This window comes from Truncatella angustata (assembly GCF_020726525.1).
Source record: "Truncatella angustata strain MPI-SDFR-AT-0073 chromosome Unknown BKA67scaffold_2, whole genome shotgun sequence".
NCBI lineage: Eukaryota > Fungi > Ascomycota > Sordariomycetes > Amphisphaeriales > Sporocadaceae > Truncatella > Truncatella angustata.
In genome coordinates, this window is record NW_025763382.1 from 3521194 (window position 1) to 3536142 (window position 14949).

Here is a 14949-nt window from a genome sequence, read left to right on the forward strand (position 1 = left end):
TTACAATGGATAAGACTAAGGAAGCCGTCAGCAAGTTCATGTCCAAGGCTGGACACCACGATACCACCGTCCATGAGCACGTTCAGCCCGCTGTTCAGCATGAGACTATTCGTCCTCAGCAACATGAAGAGGTCAATACTGCTCTCGATCGGGAAGTTCATCAAGACCACTACCACCACACTGTTCAGCCCGTCCAGGACAAGGAAGTTCTCCCAGAACAGCACCACCATAATGTTGGACAAGTCGAACACAGATCGTTTGATCATCGCGACGAGTCCAAGGTGAAGAGAGCACTCGAGGCAGAGAGAGCCAAATTCAGCGACCAGCGTGTACGAGAAGAGGCTGTGCACACCCAGTCCAGTGCTCCGGTAGTTCAGGGCGAGCATGTTCACCAGTAAGCTTGTTTAGTTCGTATTAAAAGTGCATGATTTAACACATTTCCTCAAGTCACGTGCATGAGACATACCAGCCTGTCGTTCACAAGGAGACCATTGAGCCTCACGTGGTACACACCACTGTACCCATCCATGAGACACACCACAACGAGGCTAAGCATCATGCGACATCAACCCTGCCTGCTGTCAGCATGTCGGAATTCAAGCAGCACGGCGGTACTCACCGTGGTGGACAGCACGAGGAGCACCGCTTTGAGGGTTGTCCAGACGTTGAGGGAGGTGCTCACAGCCACAACAAAGGTCTCAGCAATATCACCAGCGCTGGTGCCGGCGTTGCCGGTGCGGGAGTGGCTGCCGGTGGTCATCGCCACCGTCGCTCGTCGTCTGTTTCATCTTCGGATCGTGAGGGTGTGAGTGGTCCTCACAAGTCCAAAGTCGCCAATAAATTGGACCCCCGAGTCGACAGTGACCGTGACGGTAGTCGCACCGTTGGCAACAACAACACAGCCTCTTCTGGTGCCATTGGCGGTTACTCTGCCGGTACCACTGGCAGCCGTGGTGTTGGCAACTCCGGTGTCACCACAGGAGCAGTCGGCAGCGGTGGTTACACGTCAGGAAGTCGCGAGGGTGTTTCGGGCCCCCACAACTCTCGTGCAGCCAACACTCTCGACCCTCGAGTGGATTCAGACCGCGATGGTAGTCGTACCGCTGGTACTACTGGCACTTCCACTGGCACCGCAGGGCAGCATCATAGCAGCATGCTGGACGTAGGTAGCGCACCCGGCACCACTGGTACCACCAGCTCCCGCACCGGCACCACGGGTCTAAGTAACACAACTGGCAACAACACTGCATTAGGCACTGGTACTACTGGTCTTGGTTACGCTCAAGGTCACAGCCGCGTTGACTCTGGCCACAGTACAAGCGAAGATAAGCCTGGTCTATTGGAGAAAGTTGGCAACAAGCTTGGTCTGACGAGCAGTCATAATTCAGAGACCACTGGCACTCAGAACAATGATGGTGTTTTCAACAGCGTGAACTCGAGACGATGATTTACCTAAGTAATGACCTATGATAGTGTAGTGGATAGCATATAGTATAATGATATATGACAGTCTTTTATCTTATTGCCACAATGCGAACATAATGTTTTCCAGTATTTTGTCTATTTTTTGCGCTTCATGTAGCACAAAGCTCAACTTTCTGGATTTAGCATTAGTAGTTTTTTATATGCAGTTGTTGAATCGTACATCGTCAAATAAGACTGTGTATTTGTTATACGATATGGTGGTACAGACTCAAATGAATATGTCTCTACCTGGAAATCAATTTACATGATCTCAGTATATCTAGCCGCCTTCTCGTATGAGGAGGGTTGTTTCAGGTAAGTCCTGAAGGCTCTATGTTTAATCTTGAAATTCTCATAGTGTCACGCTACTAAACCCCCGGTAGCCGAATTCCGAAAAGCGATGTTATGAACAAAAAGCAAATATATGGCGAGGCCCGGTATGTACATGATTGCGTCTATCGATGATAAAAAACTGCTGATATCTCAGTGGGTTTGTGTGCAAGTTGGAAGCATCACCGATATAACTATTATTATACTCAGGGCCAAAACTCTGAGCACACTTCATCTGTGCAAAGTGCAAAAGGATATTGAACTTGCCATGTGCAATTTAGAGGAACATAACCCTAAATGAAATGACCGCGTTTGACACACCACGAGCCTGAGGCCACAGTGGTATAGTTGTGGTCCACTTCATTTAATGTTAAATACATATCATTATCTCAAATGTCCGGATCCCCTAGCTGAGCTATCCTTCGTCGGACATATTTTTATTTCTCTTGCTCTTTTGTCATTTACTAGTTTTCTTTCCCTCAGGCACACGTTCGATGTGTTCAAACCTATTTCCGGAGAGAATTCAACTTTTGCGCTTTGGGTTGGGTGGCACGGCTTGCCGACTGATGACTACAAAGCATGAAAAGGATCAGTCTCGTGAGGAGTCCGTGGCTTTATGGCATCATCATGACCCAGAAATACGACCAGATTGAGCTGGTACCATTTCTTAAGTTAGTGTAATTGATGCCTCCTGTGCTCGTCAAAGCTGTTGTATCATTCTACTTCTGGCAATTGAGATCATGTGTCTGTGTTGCAGTTCGACTCTTGAAACAAAGTGTTGATTTATGTTGGATTTGTGCTGTAGTCAAATGAATTGCATTAGACATGGCAGCTGTCGATTGTCTCGGCATTCGAGAATAAGTTTCCAACGAACAAAAGAATCCAAGAAACGCCTCGCTACTGTGCATACCTCTCAGTATCGGTTGGCGAGATATTGCACATTATACATTCAGAGCCCGATCTTGCATGTGGACACAAATTCCCACCAGTCGCCACTGGTTATTGAACTCAGTATTCCAGCTTAATTCATCCAACGACTGATACTATCCAAACAACTTTATTACCAAGGTTTATTGGAACCTTAAGTTTGCCATGCTGTGCTGGTGCTCGGTCTCGGAAAGACCGGTGTCGATTGGATCTCATCGAAACCACCGCCTATCCTCCCCTGGTTATGCTGCCAACCTTGTCCCGTCTCGTGGTTCATGAAATCGCCTTGACGGAATGGGTTGGTGCTGCCTGTTGGTTGTGGCATAAGAGCACCACTCGTCTGTGGCCTTTGAAGTTGTTGACCTGTGCCACCGCCGAAGTTCTTGGCGAAGGGGTTGGTGCCAGTTTGCATGGGTTGGAGTGGTTGTGGTGCTGGTGCTTGCAGCTGCTGAGGTTGAAAGGCTGTTTGTGCTTGTTGGGGCTGTTGGGGCTGGAAAGGTGACTGTGAGGGCTGTCCAGAGAAAGGACCTGGCGAAGACCGCGCAAAGGGATTCGTAGATTGACGTTGCAGTTGTGTGGCAGGTGACGGAATCGTCGTATTAGTGAAATTTGGCGTTGGACTGGCCATACCTGTTGGGTTCGCCATGAGCATGGACTGACGGAACGGGTTCGTGGTTTGTTGCCCAGGCTGAAGCCCAGTCTGCATTGGGGGTGCCATGACTCCCGTCTGGAACGAGGCTACAGAGTCCTGAGGTATTGATGACAGCCCACCTGGTGTGAAGCCGCCTTGTTGCTGACCGAATCCGCCAAAGCCGGACCCGGTGAAGGCTTGCTGTTGCAGAACTTGTTGCGGAATCTGTTGTGGAACCTGCTGCTGTTGGGGGCTAAATGCACCAATACTTTGTTGTGGAAATGGCGAATTATTGGCAAATCCTGTGGGTTGCGGCGCGAAGCCTGTCGGCTGAGGCGCAAACCCATTGCCTTGAAACTGCTGATCTGGCTGCTGAGATACAAAATCGGTCCCTTGAAATGGCTGGCCAGTTTGCTGAGGTACTTGGTTGAAAGGGCTGTTCGAGGCCCATGGGTTCCCCAGGCTCGCTTGTGCGAATTGCTGTGGCTGTTGTTGCTGCTGCTGCTGCTGCGGATCTGCGGCCATGGTCTGCTGGTTCTGTTCTATTGAATCGAAGAAATCAATGAGATCAGGGGCTGGGCCTTTGGTGGCCGCAGCGGGTTTAGAGGCCGTGGACGTAGATGTGCCGTTCGTCTTCGAATCCGGGAATGGTTTCCCTTTTACCGCTGCGTCGCTCTTGCCGGCTTTAGAGCTCGACCCTCCCGGCTTCTTGACATCCATCTCGGCCAAATACTGCCTTCTATGCACTTCAAAGTCCGAGTCTTTCAGGTAGTCCTCGAGCTGGCGGCCCAGATTCACAGGAGCGTGCTTCAGCTTAGGGATCTCGACCCTTGTGTGATGTTCATATTGTCTTGCTACTTGTAGGTATTGCACGACGAAATCGGTCTGACGAGCAAAAGTGCGGTATATCTCCATGGCGCGTTCAGCGTCCGGTTTCGACATCTCGAAGAAATGGCCGAGAATGTTGATCATGGCTTGATTTAGTACCTGGAACAGGGACAGCAGGTCAAGCACCAGAAGCCTGAAGACAGTTATTGTAATCTCGTTCTCGGGTTCGTCCAGGACCTATGCGGGATATGTCAGCATTTGCCTCTTTACTTTTTGCCGTCTGCCTGGTGTCGGCAGAGCTTCCCTGTTCCATCACCTACGTCGCATTTCAACAGCGCGGTCAATTGATGCTGAACCACCTCGGTTTCCCGGAGAAGGCCCTTGTCCACAGATAGTTTTTCCAGTCGGGTTTCTTTCGTTCTCACCCAATCGGTTTTGGTGTCTCTATATGCTCGCGCTCGTTCGGTCAGATATGCGGCATAGTGTCGGATATTGCGACCTTGGGTTTGCGCTGTTGGGCCAGTGTAGTCAGCGACTGGTCTTGTATCAACATACTCGGCAAGATGTCAAGCCAGAGACTCATACCGTCAGTGAAGGAGCTCGTAGCTAGCATGCTCCTATGCCTAGCAAGATATGCCAGTGTCGAATCGGGCGAGCCCTCCCGGACCATGAGATGTACAGTAATCAGACTTTTGAATACGACAGTCCATGTCGAGTCGCGCAATCGATTTTGCAGTGCCCGAAAGACCTCTGCGACCCCGGCCTCTCCGGCATGTGTAGCGATCAGGATATGCTCAATGTATTTCGTTTTCGGCGGCGCAGCCTGGAGAGTCCACGATTAGAATGTCATGTCGCTCTCTCTTCTTCTTCTTCTCTTGTTCTCTTGTTCTTCTTTTCCTTGTCATCACCGATCCCTCTTCAAGACCAACGTACCTTGATCTTGGTGGCGCCTTTGACAGACTTTTCGAAAGAGCTCGCCATGACGGATTTGGCTCTCCGGAGGGTGTACGCGAGCTTTAGGCCGGGGCTTTCTTGGTGAAGAGGGCTCAAGGGCCGGGTAGAGGCTCAAATAGACACTGGCAGATGGCGACAAGTAGCAAACAGCGCAATGGCGGCCGCAATGGGTTGTCGTTGGACAAACAGATGAGCAAGCAAGCAAGTTGATCACAGCCGCCGAGATGCGACGTCACGATACTAGCTTCAGCTTCGGGGTCGCGGAGGAAGCTCGAAAGCAAGCGGCGGATAAGTGGGTGACTGCTGCCAGGATATGCGACGGCTACCTTATTCACGGATGGACATTTGGCGTAAGCACATGATAGCGTTGAATGTTATGTTAGGTCAGATGCTGGGGGCACGGGGAGTCGGTGGGTTGATGATATAGGGTAAGCGTCGAAGCAGCATTCAGGTTAAGTTAGAGTTCAGGTCAGTCCATTCGTGCTGTGCTGTGCTGTAATAATGTCTGCCAACACTTGACGGGGACTGAGACGCGGGCTTCGCTGGCGGAGCTCAGGGCAGGCCGGGAAATTGGAGGTCACGTCGCAGCCTGTTAAGCTGGCTGGGCAACTTTCTCCTCCGTAATCGTAATGACAATGAGCTACTGTAAGCTAACGTTATTATCAACTGCCTGCGCTGCCTGCCACGATCATCAAGTTGCCGAAGTCCCATCGGCACCAATTAGCGGCCCAATTAAGGACTTATTGGTTCATCATCTCAGTGGGGCCTTGAACTGTTGTCCCTGAACTTGGCGGGGCTCCCCTGTTACTTAGTGGGATCGCTGAGGTCAGCTCAAGATGAAAACGTGTAGTTTATCTACAGAGATATGTACCTGCTCACAGTACTACCCTGTGCATGCGCGTCACTGCTGGACCGGAAACTTCCAACAAGTTAATGACCTTGACAGGCTTCAATCATTCTGGAACCAAACACACACACACACTCATGCATGTACGTAGATTTATGATCTGTATTCAATACATCAAGAACACGGCGTTCATCGTTAAGACTTTGTGGGTCAAATCGTTTGCATTAGAAGCTATCTTGTGGGTTGTGCAAAAAGGCTGGGGAGAAGGATTACATTAATGGACGGTGCTCCGGGGTGGACGAAAACATGGGCAACGTTAGGCAGTACCTGGAGCACCTGCTTCATCACAGCTCGACCGCACTTACGATCGTATGACAGATGAGAACAAGTTCCACAGCTCGACTGATCGTCGCTTGGGCAAAATTGCAGATTGTTCAGAAATAATGAGCGGGGTGTTTGCAGAGAGAGGAAGGGCACTTTGACAGCTTGGGTATGGGTATTGTCGCCCAGCCGCTTCAAGTGCAAACCTGTCAGAAACAAACCCCCGGAACCTTGACCATATTCAAATGAGAGTCAGAGTTGCCTTGATCGCGTCCGTATTTACAAGGTCGGTGTGCCGAACGCTTATATCATAGTCCCAGCTCTTCCTCACAAACGAACCACTTAAGCCCCGGAGGGAGAGTTCGGAAGATTGGAATGGAGGAACCTATCATTTGGTACACGCAGCTTTCATCATCTGTAGAAATCTCATGTTAGCAAACCGTGTCCTAGTTGCACAACTCAGGTCGGGAATCCCCAAAAGCTAACCACTTACTTTGTATTGAATTGGAAGGATGAAGAGGAAAAGAAAGAATTCCACCGGAACCACCAATCCGAAACCTTCTTCAAGCAATTGGAATTTTGCGCCGGCGCGGGGCTGCGTTTATCCGCTAAGCTGAATTCAAACGCGACTGGAGCCAAGATCCGCCCACTGAAGCGCGTTAACTTAGTGCAACAAATCTATGGAGAAACGTTCATACAGTCAGTTTTTGGATATTGGGAAAGACACAACCAGCGGACAACACAGATATTTGTTCACAAGGCCAAGCTGCCATGAATAACTAGAGAAAAGATACGTTTTTATTTTTCACGTTACTTTTGGCGATGCCGGCCATGAGAAACACCGCCTTAAGCTGCCTCTCTGGCGTTAGACGGCGGGCATTTGTCCGCGCTGTTCACCTTCGTCCGGCTTCTCAAATCTTGTCGAAGCAACCTGGGCAAGCAAGGTGGATAAGCCAGAAGCCCAAATGCGCGACTGCGACGCCACAAGTCGGAAAAACTGGTCTTGATGAACTCGAAATTGTAGAGCAAGAAGAACCATCGTCGGCCCATCTTGCCGATTTGACCTTGCCGCCTGCCTCCGCATTATCTGATTTCCGAGAAGGGGCGACTGTCACAGTACATGGCTTTCTGACGAAACGGAGAGATATGTCAAAGCAAATGACCTTTTGCGACTTAGACACATGCGGCGATCACAAAGTACAAATATTTGCAACAAGCCGTGAAGACTCCGATGCTACTGCCAAGGAAGCATTCAATGTACTCAAAGAGATATCCCCATTTACCCCCGTTGCGGTCACTGGAACATTGCAGTCCAAGCATCGTCATGGTCAAGATCCAAAGCATGAAGAGGACAGTTCAACGGATCTATGGGCGTTGAAGTGGGACCTCAAATTGACCCAAATCAAGCCTCTCAATACCTTTCCAACAGACATCGTTGTTTCTAAAGATGCCGTTTGGCCACTATCCCAGCGCCATCTGCAACTGCGTTTCGACTCTTTGCTTCGACATCGTTTACAAGTTCGATCCATGGCCAACTTTACAGCTCGAAGGTATCTTACAGATTCTAGATTTTTCGAATATGAGACCCCTATTCTATTCAAATCAACTCCCGAGGGTGCCAGAGAATTCATAGTTCCTTCTCGCCAACCCGGGCTAGCCTATGCTCTTCCTCAGAGCCCGCAGCAGTATAAGCAAGTCCTCATGGCGTCTGGTTTACGGAGATATTACCAGTTTGCCAGGTGCTTCCGCGACGAAGATTCGAGAGCAGACAGGCAACCCGAATTTACACAGGTATGTCGGTAAAAGGACTATGTCATCCATCGACTGACCATGGCAAAGCTGGATCTCGAAATGGCTTTTGCGACTGGAGAAGACGTCATCAGAACAGTGGAAAACATCGTATGGTCAATCTTTACGCACTTACGCGACACTAAGGTTGCTCGGGAGGTCGAGGGGATGTTATACGTCGATCCTGCCCAGATCATCGAGGATTACGGCCCTTCGGCGTCGCCGGAGATTGAGGGTGTCCGATCTCTTTGGCCTCTCAAGGATCCCCGTACCCAAGGCTTCGTCAGGGTAAAGTATGATGACGCCATGGCTAGGTATGGCAGCGACAAACCAGATCTCCGTATCTCTTCAGAGGTATGCTATGTTAGTCATCTATCTGGCCATTTGCTAACATACTCAGATTCAACGGATCGAAGATATTCTTCCAGCTGCCTTCAAGAGCATGATTACTAATCTGGAGGATCCAATCGTTGAAGCTGCACAGTTCAAGCTCAACGGATCCCCATCCCAAAACCTAATGTTCATCCGCAAATTTATGGATAATCTTAAAAACACAACTCTAAAGTTGGGTTCAGCATCTACACCTGGTGTCTTTATCTTCGACGAGACCAAGCCACTCAACGGCCTTGCAGCTTTTGGACACGAAACAGGAGAATTTATGACAACATTACACAACGAAGGTTGGTCACAGCTGCAGCACGGAGACCTTCTCATAGTACATGCCCGACAACGGGCGCATTTCCAAGGCGAAGGCTGGACAGAACTCGGCAGACTCCGCAAGGCTATATATGATGCCGCGGTTCAAGAAGGCCTTATAAAGCGTGATATCAGCTTCCGGTTCTGCTGGGTTACGGACTTTCCTCTCTTCACTCCTGACATTGATCCTGGCGAGGGGCAAGGTGGTACCGCTGGTCTCAAGGCTACACATCACCCATTCACTGCGCCTCTAAGGTCCTTCACCACAGAGGACCTCGATTCGCTTGCTGCCGGCCGGCCATGGGAGATCAAGGCGGACCACTACGATCTAGTACTTAACGGCACGGAGGTTGGTGGTGGTAGTCGTCGTATCCACCAACGTGCTGTTCAAGAATTCGTCATGAGGAATATCCTGAAGATGACACACAGCGGCATGCAACAGTTTGGGCACCTATTCAGGGCGCTAGAAGCTGGCTGCCCTCCTCATGCTGGTTTCGCCTTGGGGTGGGACCGATTCATCACCCTGCTTTGCGGCGTTGATAGTGTGCGCGACGTAATCGCGTTTCCCAAAAACCAGAAGGGCGAGGATCTGTTCGCAAAGAGCCCCTCACAGCTGACCGATGCTCAGCTCCGCACCTACTACTTGGAGGCGAGGGGATGGCATGCCCAGGACTACAAGGCTTGGTAAGATGTTGTCGAGAGATGTGTATATAAACTGTGTCAAATACCTGTGCAGAACAGTACAGATTTTGTAAAAAATAATAGATGTGTTCATTGTGGCATCGTTGGGTTAGCCGAATGCCAGTGCTAGTAGACTACTTGTTTCATGATATATAATAGCATTCATATCATGATAAGATTATATCTATCGACCAATGCTCCAGGCAAACGTATCGACGGTTTTTTTTTTGGGGGGGTTTTTTTGGGGGGGGGGGGAGGGGGGTGGTGGGGTGCGAATAGTCGATTGATGTTTATAGCCATGGAAACATGTTCCAAGATTTCACACGAATTCACTAAAAGAGCAACGTCTTCTATATCCATATCGACTATTCTACCTTCTACACCTCGGCCTTGCTGAAGAAGTCCTCGACGCTGGTCAAGTCGAACTCCTCTTGATTTCTTTTAATGTCGATAGAAAACCCAATATCATTGAACAAATCTTGAGCAGCCACCAATCGTGGGCCCATTGGTCCCAACTTTCTCGCTAGATCCTCTGCTGTCTCGTGTACAACCTCAATCTTCTCTCCTCTGGCTTTTCCGATCTTCTTCGCCAGCTCGCTCGTGGTCAGCGCCTCCGCCGCCAAGTTGACGGTCCTCTCCCTGAATTCTTCCGGTTTCTGAAGCGCAACAGCAACTACAGCGCCAATATCGCCGCCGTCTATAACATGGAGCTTTGTCTCAGGCCAAAATGCTGTTCTGATGACTCGTCTCCCATCATTGCTGCCCCAGAGCTCCGGAAACATGTGATTTGACACAGGCGGCACGAAAAGTTGCATGAAGAAACCCAGCTGAACAATTGTCCAATTCGGAAAGCCAGCGCTTCTGACGAGGTTCTCAATCTCGTTCTTGGTTATCCAATATTCGTACATTGGATTGGCGGGGTCCTTGGGGAAGTTCTCAGGTCGATCCGCACCCGAAGCACTACTGTAGATCATTGTCTGAACGGACGGTGCTGCCTTCGCGGCATTGATAACGTTACGGGCGTGTGAGAGCTGTGCGGCTTCAGATCCGGGAGGAGGGTTCAGGAAGACCGTCGTGGGCTTGAGTTGCTCCAGCGCGGCCGCGAGCGAGGCCGAGTCGCCCAGATCCCCCTTCACGAGAACTGCGCCGCGCTTCTCCAGATCTTGGGCCGCTGCCCTTAAGGGGTCTCGCACCAATGCGTAGACTTTATAGGTGGTCGACGATAGGCAGCTACGCACCACACCTTGACCTTGGTTGCCCGTAGCTCCCGTCACGAGTATACTTTGCTGAGACATGTTGATTGGCGTCTTGAAGAGGTTTACGTTCATAAGTATTACAATTTTTTTTTTTTTTTTTTGGTGAAGCGTTGCTTTTTATTCTTGAGCCTGCTGCGATGTTGTTGTTTCGTCGGAGACTTTTATGAGAGTGATCCTACCTTTTGACCCACCTGTAAGTATGTTAACACGTCAAGCGCCTACACATTATAAGCACTAGATGTCGACCACTACCCTGCATCCTTTGATCAACGGGCGACATCTCTTAAATAGAGTAGTCTAACCTAATTCTTCGGGTACGGATGATTGCGCGTTGCCGTCAAACGCAGATCATGAAGAAGTGGCCGCATTTGCACCGTGTTATACAGCGCGGCCGCCTGTGCCCACGTTATCTGACCATAGACGTGACAACGGCAATAGCAAACTTCGACAGCAATGATTCATTTCAAATGTGAATCCATATGGACTCGGACACGCTGATAAGTTTTGGTTGTTATTGTGGCTATTGTGGCTATTGACTGTTTGCATCGAGAACACTAGCCGGTGGGCCATGGCCGTCCGACAGCGACCGCCCGAGTACCGCCCATTCGTACTTGTCAATTTCGACCTTACATGTCAATATTTCTTCGGGGTCGAGGCAGTATGATCATATATTGCAGAATACCGTTGTGCTTTCAGGTATCCCTCGAGGTACACCTTCATTACTTTAGTGTGCAAATCTAAAGTCTAGCCTTCGACTTCCTTGCAACTTCGTGTTCCTTGTATAGTTATGTCTTTCCTCCTCAGTCATCGCGTTCCACACCGCATCGCGCTGCTTGTTTCTCCAGACGTAGTATACTTTAGTCAAGAGGAACAACACGATGCAGGCAACATTGATACCAATTAGAGCACCATTGCCACGTCTGTACTTGGGCTTATCATCATCTCGATAAATGAAACTAGCAGCAATATTGCCCAACTGAACAAACATCTGGAGATGATGTGTTAGCATCTGGTTCACAAAGAAAGTGGAACAGGGTCATACGTACGTTGTATAGTGCAGCTGAAACAGAACGCGTGCCAACATTATTAGAGTTCTTTGAGGTCCAGGCCACGAGAATAGCATCTGTATCTGACCATTAACAAATGCATCACCATTATCGATTCATCAAGTATGGAACTCACGGCAATATGGGTACGAAAGCAGCACCGTCACTACTGCGTATGTTCCCCAACGGTCGGTGATGACATCTGACCAAAGCTTTAACGCGATAATACATGGCAGAGTCCAGACTGATTGGATCATGGCAACGAGTGAACGTTCATTAAAGCGATCCGATAAACGTGTCAAGAGAATGAGGGTAATGATGTGGAAGACGCTCTATGAAAATCAGTATTGGTCTTCAGAACAAACAGAATAACTTACGGCCGGAATGGTCAATAAATTAGTGGTGAATGTATCGAACCCGGATGAAGTTAGCACTATTGTGACATACTTCGTTGCCGGACTCTGCGGTATGAAGACCATAAAGCCGAGGATATAAATCGGCCACAGGTCGTAGTCCTTCATAGACTCCCAAAGTAATCTGGGCGTGATGGCCTGTCGGTTGTGCATATCTCCCTTGGAAGGGTCGTCGCGTAGAACACGGTTGACCACGATGGCTTCTTCGCGATCAGTAAACCAGCCATTGGGTCGAAACCATGTTTTTGTTTGCACCGCAGAGGCAGGCATGAGGAAGAATGAAGCGATGCCGACCTAGACAGAATATTAAATATGAACACTATACAACAACAATTAGGTCCACGATGACTTACCGAAAGCGTGATGAGTCCTTCGATCAAAAACAGCCATCTCCTATTCACTGTTAGAGACTGCCAACTAAACACTATGAATCAATAGATTGCTTACCAGCCACCCCATCCCGCAACACCACGCAGGCGAAGCAGACCGAAGGCCAGGATCGAAGTGATAATCGTCGTCGTAGATAGAGCAGTCCAGAAGTAGCTAATGGAGTATCAGTAATAGTTCAAACCAAAACATTTTACACATAACATTACCTTAGACGAATCGGCAGCTCCTTGGACGTGTAGAAATAACTCAGCCACAGAATAATATCAGGGATGAACCCTCCCTATCGCAGAGGTCAATACTTGATCCTGCTTTTTGCCTGTCGGTAACATACCTCCAAGACTCCTAGAAGAGCACGGGTCGCAAGAAAATCACCTCTACCCCTTAAGAAGCATTGGAACATTGCAACAAGAGACCACAAGCAAATCTGCATTGGAATCCACCTGTCCGGTCCGATCTTTTTGGATACCAATTGCGAGGGCAACTCAGCCACGAGGAAAGCGACTAGGAAGACTGTATTTCCATAGTTGTAGTCTGACAAAAAGAACATTAGCTTGTTGCCGTCTTGATGACACCATCAAGTGCACCCTTACCATTTGTATTCATGCCAAGATCAGCAAGGAAGTTGTCCGATACAGCCTGGGTAAGGTTACCACGATCTACTTGAAGACCGAAAAACATTATACACTATGATAAACCATTTAGCATACTTTCCTATTGCAAAAGCGCAAAAAGAATGTCTTACAGCCCACAGGCACACACGCCAGTCTAGCTTGCGAACAAGTTTCTTCTCCTCTTCCTCAGTCCATTTCAAGTCAGGGTCGAACTTGTGGCGGCATTCATAAGTAGAGGCCTCGTAGACTGACTTCCAGTGTGCCGCGACATCGGGGTCGAGGAATGGGTTTCTGCTGTCGTAGACCTCGTCGTCGCTCTCGGACAAATTGTTTGTATAGTCGTGGTGAGGAGTCTTGAGGTCGGCGTCGGTAAACTTGCCCTCGTTCTTGGCTGTGTCTAGCACGGGAATATCTCCCGCCTGAATGACAGGTACTGACATTTTGCTTGCGTCGGCTTGAAGTATACCAAGCCCGTTGTTAATGCAAGTCAAGAATTGGCCCAGGCATGTCCCAAGAGAATGGCGCGTCTGGGCGATGCGCATCGGCGCATTATATTATTGCCACTAGTCATCTCGGTGCTTGATGTATCGAATTGAGTAGTTGGATGTCAAAATAATTCTATAAATGGCGTGATGGCGAACGTTACCAGGAACGCACAACAGCGCCGATGATATGAGTCCAAGTGGGGACACTTTCGATTGCGTGATAGCCCTTTATACAACATTGGCCCTTGGGCCTGCAAGCCGGAGAGTTTCTTACTGGATGGTCAAGAGCAAATTGATAAGGATTGCTGGAATATTTTCCCAAGTTATTTGCGAGAAATTGAATGCTAACCCACTTTCGTGATTGTCGCAACATATTGCAGTCTAGATCTGGTGAGACAAGGCATAGTGCAGATAGAATGTGCATAGGCGACCCGAACAGCTGGGCCTCCGAGAAATTTCCCGGAATGGACACTCGATAATGGCATTCTGAACATAACAGGCCGTTGAAAATTATCAATCGCGTCGATTTGTAGGTTTACGTTCGCTTGGTATATAATGGTCTCGTCAAACACAGCAGCGGGCAGTACTACGGTAAGCACGTTTCTTCCATTCCACCAATCCTATGTATTGATCTTCCCCAACTATACCGATGCAAAGTATATTTAAGAATAAAGATCACTTCATTTACATTTCGAAAGTGCACTGTTCAGAAAAGCAACGACTACATCAGTTCATCCTAGACCTGCAAATTCGACATCAGGTGTACTTAGTCGCAGGACTCAGATTCTAGTCTAGCCTATTCCCTTGTGTGTACAATTATCAATTGCTTGAGTCGCACAAAAGGTGCAAGTGAAGAGTTGTTTTCCAACGAGATTGCCCTTAACCAATCACTGCTGTACACTAGTATGCCCACTTGGTTAACGCGCAGGGTGGCAGACACACGTCACGTATGGTGATCGATATATAATCTACAGTAAATTACCCTGTTTCTGCAACAATTGATCCCGTGCATAGCCACGCAATAAGTGGGCAATTATAGTTATCGGTATTACTAGGACTCCCGCTCACAACAGATCGATCGCAATACATACTTACCAAGGAAATTATCAATTTCTACCAATATTGTCCAAAACTAAAGCTATTCATAATTAGCCAAACAGGCCAAAGGTGCAAAAGCTGCCCTTTGCTTATCTGAATCGTTGATTTTCATCTAAAAAGCATCTTGTTATATGATCATAAGCAAACCCTCCTCTCCTTACCCAAATGAATAATGGTGGCCAG

General features: G+C 48.7%; 6 protein-coding genes across 6 annotated transcripts; 3 read left to right on the forward strand and 3 right to left on the reverse strand.

The window, feature by feature from the left end:
* Window positions 1-5: 5 nt before the first annotated feature.
* BKA67DRAFT_532469 (uncharacterized protein) lies at window positions 6-2095 on the forward strand (the record flags this gene model as incomplete). Its single annotated transcript, XM_046099535.1, has 5 exons — window positions 6-394; window positions 448-1415; window positions 1692-1779; window positions 1848-1901; window positions 2005-2095. 5 exons carry the CDS (start codon window positions 6-8, stop codon window positions 2093-2095), a joined length of 1590 nt encoding a protein of 529 aa, XP_045961486.1.
* A 693-nt stretch (window positions 2096-2788) lies between these two features.
* BKA67DRAFT_183979 (ANTH domain-containing protein) lies at window positions 2789-5379 on the reverse strand. Its single transcript, XM_046095300.1, has 4 exons — window positions 5114-5379; window positions 4766-5003; window positions 4501-4691; window positions 2789-4417 (listed from the first exon to the last, which is right to left on the reverse strand). The coding sequence occupies exons 1-4, from the start codon at window positions 5159-5161 to the stop codon at window positions 2876-2878; spliced, it is 2019 nt and encodes a 672-aa protein (XP_045961487.1). The 5' UTR covers window positions 5162-5379; the 3' UTR covers window positions 2789-2875.
* Window positions 5380-7022: 1643 nt separating this feature from the next.
* BKA67DRAFT_184002 (tRNA synthetases class II-domain-containing protein) lies at window positions 7023-8659 on the forward strand. Its single transcript, XM_046095301.1, has 2 exons — window positions 7023-8093; window positions 8142-8659. The coding sequence occupies exons 1-2, from the start codon at window positions 7125-7127 to the stop codon at window positions 8541-8543; spliced, it is 1371 nt and encodes a 456-aa protein (XP_045961488.1). The 5' UTR covers window positions 7023-7124; the 3' UTR covers window positions 8544-8659.
* On the forward strand, window positions 8140-9685 carry BKA67DRAFT_554773 (tRNA synthetases class II-domain-containing protein). The gene has a single exon (XM_046102012.1). The coding sequence runs from the start codon at window positions 8533-8535 to the stop codon at window positions 9472-9474; it is 942 nt and encodes a 313-aa protein (XP_045961489.1). The 5' UTR covers window positions 8140-8532; the 3' UTR covers window positions 9475-9685.
* Window positions 9686-9735: 50 nt separating this feature from the next.
* Window positions 9736-10824, reverse strand: BKA67DRAFT_554774 (uncharacterized protein). The gene has a single exon (XM_046102013.1). It carries the CDS (start codon window positions 10793-10795, stop codon window positions 9845-9847), a length of 951 nt encoding a protein of 316 aa, XP_045961490.1. The 5' UTR covers window positions 10796-10824; the 3' UTR covers window positions 9736-9844.
* A 257-nt stretch (window positions 10825-11081) lies between these two features.
* BKA67DRAFT_673095 (major facilitator superfamily domain-containing protein) lies at window positions 11082-13623 on the reverse strand (the record flags this gene model as incomplete). The annotated part of the gene is made up of 10 exons (XM_046108725.1): window positions 11082-11711; window positions 11770-11846; window positions 11906-12101; window positions 12147-12476; window positions 12536-12575; window positions 12630-12725; window positions 12779-12852; window positions 12904-13103; window positions 13163-13256; window positions 13315-13623. 10 exons carry the CDS (start codon window positions 13621-13623, stop codon window positions 11448-11450), a joined length of 1680 nt encoding a protein of 559 aa, XP_045961491.1. The 3' UTR covers window positions 11082-11447.
* Window positions 13624-14949: the final 1326 nt, after the last annotated feature.

Bases quoted from the DNA above. Each gene is read 5' to 3' on its own strand.
- BKA67DRAFT_183979 (XM_046095300.1), bottom strand. From the start codon at position 5,161: ATGGCGAGCTCTTTCGAAAAGTCTGTCAAAGGCGCCACCAAGATCAAG. The intron at 4,692-4,765 runs GTATGAGTCTCT...CTGGCCCAACAG, and splicing joins TACGAGCTCCTTCACTGACG to CGCAAACCCAAGGTCGCAAT. The intron at 4,418-4,500 runs GTAGGTGATGGA...TATCCCGCATAG, and splicing joins CCGCGCTGTTGAAATGCGAC to GTCCTGGACGAACCCGAGAA.
- BKA67DRAFT_554774 (XM_046102013.1), bottom strand. From the start codon at position 10,795: ATGAACGTAAACCTCTTCAAGACGCCAATCAACATGTCTCAGCAAAGT.
- BKA67DRAFT_184002 (XM_046095301.1), top strand. From the start codon at position 7,125: ATGCCGGCCATGAGAAACACCGCCTTAAGCTGCCTCTCTGGCGTTAGA. The intron at 8,094-8,141 runs GTATGTCGGTAA...ACCATGGCAAAG, and splicing joins GGCAACCCGAATTTACACAG to CTGGATCTCGAAATGGCTTT.
- BKA67DRAFT_554773 (XM_046102012.1), top strand. From the start codon at position 8,533: ATGATTACTAATCTGGAGGATCCAATCGTTGAAGCTGCACAGTTCAAG.